The sequence below is a fragment of the Ciona intestinalis genome, chromosome 1, assembly GCF_000224145.3.
Source record: "Ciona intestinalis chromosome 1, KH, whole genome shotgun sequence".
Taxonomy (NCBI): Eukaryota; Metazoa; Chordata; class Ascidiacea; order Phlebobranchia; family Cionidae; genus Ciona; species Ciona intestinalis.
The window spans coordinates 2,659,561-2,668,655 of NC_020166.2; the positions used below are offsets into that span (position 1 = coordinate 2,659,561).

The 9,095-nt window shown below is 37.0% G+C and overlaps 1 protein-coding gene and 1 long non-coding RNA gene across 2 annotated transcripts in view; both read left to right on the plus strand.

The window, feature by feature from the left end:
• Positions 1–1,507, plus strand: part of LOC100183431 (gap junction alpha-4 protein) — a gene marked incomplete in the record, with an annotated part of 8,405 nt that extends 6,898 nt beyond the window's left edge. Inside the window, 1 exon segment of the mRNA XM_002120122.3 lies at positions 423–1,507. Within this exon segment, the coding sequence (XP_002120158.2) occupies positions 423–487 (65 nt within the window).
• A 2,021-nt stretch (positions 1,508–3,528) lies between these two features.
• LOC113475826 lies at positions 3,529–4,863 on the plus strand. The gene is made up of 3 exons (XR_003397612.1): positions 3,529–3,588; positions 3,641–3,678; positions 3,823–4,863. It is a non-coding gene; the product is annotated as an uncharacterized LOC113475826 (long non-coding RNA).
• Positions 4,864–9,095: the final 4,232 nt, after the last annotated feature.

Consider the following 9,095-nt stretch of genomic DNA (forward strand, 5'->3'; position numbering starts at 1 on the left):
GGTATGTTGTATGTATAGTAGGGTGGGGGAGATGGGACACCTTTTTGTTCTATTTTCTCGTCCCGCTTGGTAGTAAACAAAGAACAATCAGAGAATTATATAAACGTATCCTTACGACTCCCATACTCGTGTCTATGAAAATCGTGACAGTTTCATAATTCTTTAAATTTTCTTTGTTTAAACCACCAAATGAGAAGAAAAAATAAAATAAAAGGGGTGTCTCATCTTCCCCATCCTACTATAAACTCAGAACAGCAGTGTTTAATCATTCAAAGAGTTTTCTTGAACTGTGTTTAAAATATCAACCATACACCTTCAACTAAACGTGCAAGCATTGCACATGTTGTAAACACTAATCCCACGACCCTGCATATCCGTGACATTAAACACGATTGATTGTAACAAACAAAACTTCCTTTTAGGAGAGCCAGTTGGTAGCAGTTCCAAAACCATGCTGCCGTATCCGATAGAAGAACACAGAGCATAAGATGACACTTCGGTTGGAACTGTACAGTCATAAAGATACCGTATTTCTAAACACGTGAAAAATCACTGCCAAGGTTTGAGCTGCCTTGACTTTTACCATTAGCGTTAAACGCTGGGCTTACTAAACGGTTTTACCTGCGAAAGTGTACATATAGTATTGTATTTACTTGCGAAAATTTGCATGTGGTAATATATTTCTTTAAAGTGTTGTCAATTAATTAAGGTACAATAGTACTAATTCGTGGTATCACTCAAAAACCGTCATGTATTTTGAATTTGGAAATATTGGGCAATATATGCTTAAGGGTCTCATTTCCCCCCACTCTACTAAATATGCATATAGGAACTTGTATAGACATTATGAATTTGCTGTATAAGCTTACAATTCAATTCCAGAATATGTAAAGTACTATAAAGTAAGGTACCGTTAGCACCCAAATCCCATATTTCCTGCTGGTCGTGTATTTAACAATTCACAGCGCTGCTTTTGACTCGCGTAAGCTCCGTTACATATTTTTGTAAATACTCTTTGTTTATACTAAATCAAAACAGAAAATGAAAATGTCCAAAAAAAAATCTTTCTTCGACCTACTATATCTTTTAAATTTATTATGTTTATGAAAAAAGTGTGGCACATTTTTTTTATTTTGGCATTGCATTGTAAAACAAAAAAAAACATGTGCAGTTTTTCAATTTTCTTTACAATTGTGTATTAGTTACCATACTGCCTATATACGTTTAACAAACCGAGTCTTTGTGATTCGCTTCTTACTTTTCTAAGAACACATAATACTGTAAACATGCGCAGTTTATTTGGCGAACGTACAAACGAATGCATTTGTAATATTTTTATCAAGTATTTATTTCTTTTATCGGCAGTATATACTACATAGCATCATACATCCTTGTACAAGTTAACGCAAATTATTAATTGTTGTACACTGTTCTGTAAAAGTTTAAGTTTAAAACACAGTCATTGCGGGTTACTGTATATGCAAATACATTGTTCATTTGGTGTAACACAAACTCTTAAACTGGTCGTACGATTGGGCAATGATTGATAAGAGTCATAGAATTAGATTGAGGGAAAACAGCGTATATTTATTTGTAAATCTAATTTGAAACTGTATAATGCTGCAAGACAACATAAGGTTTTTTATTCCTTATATGGTACCTACTCGTGTGTCACTCAGGAACTGATCAGTGGTACCAGAGCTGCGAAATCGTGCGCCTCATTTTACTGAGAAAAAAAGACTTTACTCCTATAAGCAGATGTATTGAAAATAACAAAAGAACAGCGTTAGTAATAAAAGGCGCTGAGTTTTGCAATTTATAATCACTTCTCCAAAAGTAATAACGTGAGTAATTGAATTGTACTTTGCATGGCTAGTAGTAATTATGATTTTATTGCAGATGAACAAGTCAGCACTTCTACTTTTGCTTCTCATCGGACTTCTCGTCCTCACTGAAACTACTATTGTTTCTAGTTCTGACTGGTCTAACCATCGTCGTCGTCGCAGAGTTTCTCCTAATCAAGCACTGATGTCTGAAATGAACGAATGTAAGTTTACAGATACCAAACCAGCTGGTTTTACTCATAGAGTAGGGTGGGGGGAGGTACGCCACCTTTTCATTCTATTTTCTCGTCGCATTTGGTAGTACACAAAGAACATTCAAAGTATTATAAACTGTATCCTCACGACCTACAAAAACGGTTGTTAATTGTTTTATAAAAAAGATTAGGATATTAAAATAGTATGCGCCATGTTAATAAGCAAATTTAATTTTCAGCCGAAGACATGAATCACGAAGACGGTAGAGGATAACAATGACTATCCTATATCTAACGCTATTGTACGATTTTAATAAATTGAACATCAGCAAAATATATAGGTTGTGTTGTATACCAGTCTCTTCAGTTCATTTCTTTAAAATGGGCAAACTTATGCTCTTATTGTTCAATGCTTTATTCTTCTAATGTAGTTATCAAAGGCATATACATCTTTAATGCAATATCTATGGTCTGTATTATGCGTGTAACGTTGCCGCCACCTAGCGGTTGGTTTCTTGCGGCTTCCTAGACAGTGCTGTGACGTCACAGAAAGTGTTTCTTCGATAATAATGCTCACGTGCGCCTTTAGCGGATCGAAAAATATCAGGCAACACTAAAAATGCCTCCAACGAAATGTTTCACGTTGATTACCCCTCCTCCCGCTTTTGGTTGATTAGCGCAGCCCTCGCTTACAAAACCCTCGCCTTCCAATGCGTGGCAGTTACACTACGTGGACGGCTGGTTGAAGTTGGTTCTGCAACTATTATGGATTGTATTTCAAGAATTAAGTTAAGTATTAATTTGGTAACAAATTATTGTAGTTTTACCGATTACTACTACTTATTAATACGGTATTTTCTTCTATTTGTATCATTATCAATATATTCTTTAATAGTATTGCCTTTATTATTATTATATTTAAATACTATTATCATTATTAATGTGCCTTGCAGTTGATCTTAATCTTACTTTATTTTTACGTCGATTTCGAGAACCGTGCGACGGTTTATTATTACGTACGGACTGGCGACATAGGTTTACGTCACAATCGCTATACTTTCGCTACGTCACAATTAGTCATGAATGACATTGCCTCATTTTCGCGTCGCTTTCGGTGATATTGTTACGTCATATTTGCTGTCATCGCTCGTTCACGCCCGCCTTTATGACGTCACGATGCGGTTGTTCTACGCGTGCGTTTCGCTTTTTTCCATGGGGCCCCATGCGCATTCTACGTCGACGCAAGGCACATTACTTATATACTAATTCTATTTGCGCTATGAGCGCGAAGCAAGAAGATCAAAAAAATTGGTAATGTATAAACCACAAATGGCATTCTTACGTACATTAGATCTTTTCTAGAAACATCGATGATGTGACGTCACGAAGTGGTGATGACGCAACAGAAGAGCCCACTTCGTAAGTTAATTGTTTCGTCACAATGTTACTTTTACAAGTAATAGGCGTTTTTAATTGTTGGAAATTTTTGGAACTTGGTCAGGTGACGTCACAGAGGATCAAGCGGACCATGGCGCGAAAGAAGATTGAAGGTAATTAATGACGTTATAATATACAAACAGACATTAATGATTACTGTCACAGAAAAGTCCTCAAATGAAGCTTCCAAAGAAAAGCGCAAGGTATTGTATATTATTATTGTTTATTATAGTTACTATTATGGTTAAAACAATTTCAAAAACTGGGAACTACCGCCTATGACGTTTGCAATGTTTGTTTAAAATGTTAGCGCCTATGACGTTTGCTACGTAACTTTTGTGTTGCAGATGAAAAACAAAGACGAATACGCCGATAAATAAGGATAGACGGTTTGAGGTTTGATTATTATAAGTATGAGTTGTGTGTTGTATGTGTGTCTTGTCTGTGTTGCTGTACTTTATTCTACTGGGCCTAATGTTGCCAGCTATTTTTAGTCAGTCACTACTATAGTGCATTTTGCATGTCTATGAAATATATGCAATGAAACTATGGCGAACATCTTGCTGGATCGGATTTTGTTGTTTACACTCTGTTGTGTACTTCGTCTACAAAGATCGAATCCTTCAACGATTCTGTATTGTCCTAATCGCTTGGTGAGAACGCTATGTTGGTACACAAATACTCGAGTAATATCAACACGCAGTATAATATGCGCACAAGTAAAATAAACTTGCATTTCCCGTCTATAATCTTACAAATAATGCTGTAAAATAAAACTTTCCACCACAATAAATATACAACCATAAATTCATATTTAAACGTCATGTAGCGTGATTGGGACGATGGCCACGTCACAATTACGCTACGACGTCGATACGGTGGGTCAGAGCATTGTCATGACCCCGCGTTTGGTGCGGATATGTCACTTTTGATTGAGTTACATCACGGTCAGGTTGTTGCGTGGACGCCGCCGCTAGTGATGCTACGCTATAGATATTTAGGTCACTGCCAATGCGGTTCGTAACAACCGGCCATAGTTTTGTAACGGTCAATGCGGTGCGTAACATCCGGACGATATTTATATCGTGTGGAGATACGACGAGAGTATCGCGGTACCGATATGGCGGCTTACCTTTTGATTAAGACATGCGGAACTGTTGTTGGCTTCGATTCCTTGGGGTCGGACATTCAATATGGTGTACACTGCAGATGATTATCTTTCAGGATTTGAACCATATTTTCTTTGTCAATATTTCTAAGATTATGTCCGCGTGTAATACTTTTAGACCATGTCCTTTTTCTGATATGACTGAGCTGTTGTGTTTATTGCATGTTTGGCACATGTATGTCGCTGCACTCGTTCTACTATTTTTGTCTTTATTTTGGTGTACTTCTTGTTGTGCTGCGCATTGTACTATTTTTGTCTATATGGGGTTTCTTTAACCTGCGTGGACAGTAACATCCCGCAAGGGTTTCTCACCAGAGTAGAAACCCACTACCATTGGCTGGGGGCTTGTCGTGCCGTAGTGGCTTTCCACCAACGCCAGCCACCTAAACTATGAAGGTATTTTAATCCTGTTTTTATTTTACAGAAGACATTTTATTTAAAGTGGCGATTGACAAATTCTTAAATCCAATATCGTATTTGTCAACACTGTATTTTGATTGAAAGTAAAACGTGATTTCAAGTTTATTCAAGTGCAACTATCCAAGTTTATTATAGGCCAGTTTAGTTATTTGTTAAGTTTAACGCTTGTTCAAGAAATTTAATAATTTAGTTAATTTAAAACGTTTAAACAAACGGTTTGTTAGAAATAGATTTATTTTTGGAAAGGGTTATTTTAAAGGTTATTTTTCCATAACTTTAAAACAACCTAAAAAACGAAGAAAAACGACATAAAACGCCCTGGATTCTTTTGATTACAATAGTAAACGGAAACGACTCGCGAAAGAGGGAGAGAGTGTATCACCTCTCTCCTTTACCGACATTGGAGATGCAGTATTGCCTCGTATAGTACTCTGTTCTAAAAAAAAAGTAAAGGAGTTCATTTTAAAGCCGTCGACTACGTGTTATTACGCATTTGCTATGTGGTACGTAAAGCTGCTCCATATACGTAGTGGTTCCCGGAAAATACACACGACTTCCTATACAGTTCATGGCTGCTTATTTGCTCGTCCTCCTATTAGAGGTATGCATATACGAGTAACTGCTTATATTGCACTGGGAAGTTTTTATTTCCAAATCATCTATGCTGTGTTTGATATGCTGTTAAACTTGAACTGCAAGACCGTGGATCTTCTGTGAAAGCCAAGACATATCGTAGCTGGTTATAATAGTTCATTTTATAGCGGTGGAATTCGAATTTTTACTCCGCATAACTCTCATTTCTTCAGTATGACTGTATTAACTGAAAGCTATGATGTCACGAATATAAATGCTTCTGGTGACGTCATTGTACCGAAATCGGAGAAAATCCAGTTTATTGTTCCTTTGACAATCGAGGCCATTATCGCGTCATGTAGTTTATGGTTAGTAGTGAGATTGATTTTTTACGGCGTCAGAAAGAATAGATTTAGGCGAAGATACCAAGCCGATGTCAATGGCGGTGTTTTGTACAGCTTCGTTCTTCTTTCTGCTGTTATGCTTTTTGTACGATGCTGCGCTTCTATTTTGACTATTTCACTCCTTCCATATAAACCGACATATGACGAGCAGTGTGACCGTCTGTTTAGATCCGATTATGTTATTCAGGTTGTTACGTTGTGTTCGGTGTTTCTCTCGCTCTGGTTGCGACAGCGGGCTCTATATGCGAACCCACTATTGGCACAATCTCAGAGGAAATTGGTTACAGCGTTGAGTCGTTTCGGTGTTTTACTCATACCGGGCAGCGGTGTTGCTTATATTATATATTTTATGGTCGGTGATCGTAATGCTTTCAGATCATCGTATTCTGGTTGTATGTATGTTGGAAATTCAGTCGTACTGGTTTCATCGAGTATTGTTATCACTTCTATCCAATTTACGCTGTTGGTTCTTTTTATTATTCCTCTTCGACGTAATTTGAAAATTGGAGGAAATTTCTCTTCATTTCGGAAAGCTATAATGCGGTGTATGAACAAGCATGAATCTGATAAGAGTATAACTAGCAGTTCTTCACAAACGGTCATAGACACAACAGGGGGAAGTAATCTACCTGATGCCACAACTCAAATTGAAACAAATCTTTCAATAAGCTTCCCAACAAACTTCAAAATTCTTCGTTTGCTAAAACGGTTGACGATTGTCACTGCAGTTTGCGGTTCTACGGACGTTCTAGCGGTGATACTTGCCAGAATTATTATACAATACTACGAACATTTTCTAAACTTTATATTTTTCATTTATGATGTCAATCTTTTATTTAATGTTATTAGTCTTATCGTATCTTTCAATGACTACAGAAAAATACTATTTCCGTGCGCTGTCACCAAACGCGTCAAAAGAACACGACTAAGAACTGTTGACATTGCAACAACTTAGGTTTTAAACAACCTACAAGTGTTTGGCTCTGTGGTACGGGACGTGTAAATAAACTTTAACGTGTAATCAAATGGTATTACACCCCAAACAACGTGCTACATCATTGCCTGTACGTAAAAAAAAAACAGGAAGAGAAAAAGGCACGCAGTCTCTACGTTGCAGGACGCTTCCTTCGTGCAACCCTAATTAGTAAAGTGGAATGCGGAGCATACTTTTCAATACCGAACATTTTAAGCGATGACGAAGTTGGCTAGTTTAAGCTTGCAACACAGCACGCGGTTCTGGATTTTTTATCAATGATTTTATAATAAAATGTACCCATTCATTAGAGCCCTGCTCTCTTGTTGTGTGACTTCCTTAGTTTACGAGTCTGATGAGATAGTCGTAGCAGAAGTGTTGAAACTGATTAGTTAGATAATATACATCGTAATTACATCGCGACCAAGGCTGCAGACATGTCGAGAGGCTCAAGTGCGAACGACTGTGCCACGGCGCCTTTATAAAACGAACTTACTGTCCTTCACATTTCAAACGTAAAGGAATCAATTCTAATTTAGTCGATTAGGTGTTATTACGTATTTGGTATGTGTTACGTGATGTTGCTCCATACGCAGTGGTTCCCGGAAAATGGAGGTCATACTTCCTATATAGTTCAAGATTGTTTATTACGTATTCACCATAGCTTTGATTGCATTAAATGCAGGTGGTCAACCTACTTCCGTGTTTAGATATAAAAAGAAAGAAAAAAGAAAATGTCACTTTGTTGACTTGTGTTTTATTTAATATATTTCGGGACAGACCGGATCTTTTAAAAGAGTCTATAGTTGGACCCTTAATAGAACGGTTATATAACTCTAAAATCCATTCTGCTAGTTTTAACCAAGATATTTATAAACAACGCGATGTTGTACAAAGAGTACAAAATGTCAAGCTCACTTACAAACTGGCTTCAGTTTAGATTACCTATGATGCTGTTATATGTAAGTAACTTGTCGGCATTTACAAATGATTAAATGTTATATATAGCATTGGTCCAGCGGTGTGGCAAAGGGGTTAAGCAAATGGTGGTCTTTCTAGCCTATATAACATATATGATATGAGGCTAGAGGCTGCTTCCATTTCGTCAGTATGTGTGCTTCACATTTAAAGTTACATATGTGGTGCCTTGTAGGTAGGCAAATGAATGTGTGAAAAGGTACACCAGTGTTGCAACGACAGTTGTTCCCCTTCCCCACCCCCACTTGAGGATAAATATGTTACATGGTATTTATCTTATACAGAGTGTGGTGGAATGCGAATAGATTCCGTGCAACGAAACCCAGAACAACACATTTTAAAACTTCTATGATTTTTTACAAAGCTCGTCCACCAAAAATCTGTTCTCTGAAATTTAAATCCCCAATTTCTGAACAGATTATGCTGTTTTGCTGTCGTTGCTATATTATTACAAGTATTTGCATGCAAAGTACGAAGGCATGACACTACCAGATGGTAGGAAATTTTGTCAGCAGACTAAACTATTTGAGTTATTTTCATATTCAATTTACTTTAAACTGATGTGTTGTGTTTATGGCGAATTAAGTTATGACGGGGAATATAGAATTTAACAGAGAAACAAAAGCGAGGTGCATTCTGTACACATCGGCATCTTCGAACAGCAGTCACTTTGGAAAAGCATAATTGTGCTGCACGGAAGAATAAAATATTGGCCACCAAGAATGAATGTTGCTTCGTATTAGATAAGAACCTGGTTGACATATCTTGTTATTGATGGTCAATCATCAGATGTTACAACAACACATACTTTAACTACGACATTCGCCAGCAGCATCAGCTTTAAGTACGATGTTTATATAAAAAGCATTTTCTGTTTAGTATGAAACGATAATAGTATAGTTTCATGGTTGAATGTAATGTAACTTACTTTATCCTCGCGTGGCCGGAAAACGACAGTTGTTATCACACGGGTTTAACACCTCGTGCCAGCTTACGAGTTACCATGTATGTTACTTTGTAGGTGATTATTTTTTTGTTTTTTTTTATTTTTTTTATGTATGGCTGATAATTTAGACAACCCATTAGTGACCACTGGGTGGACAT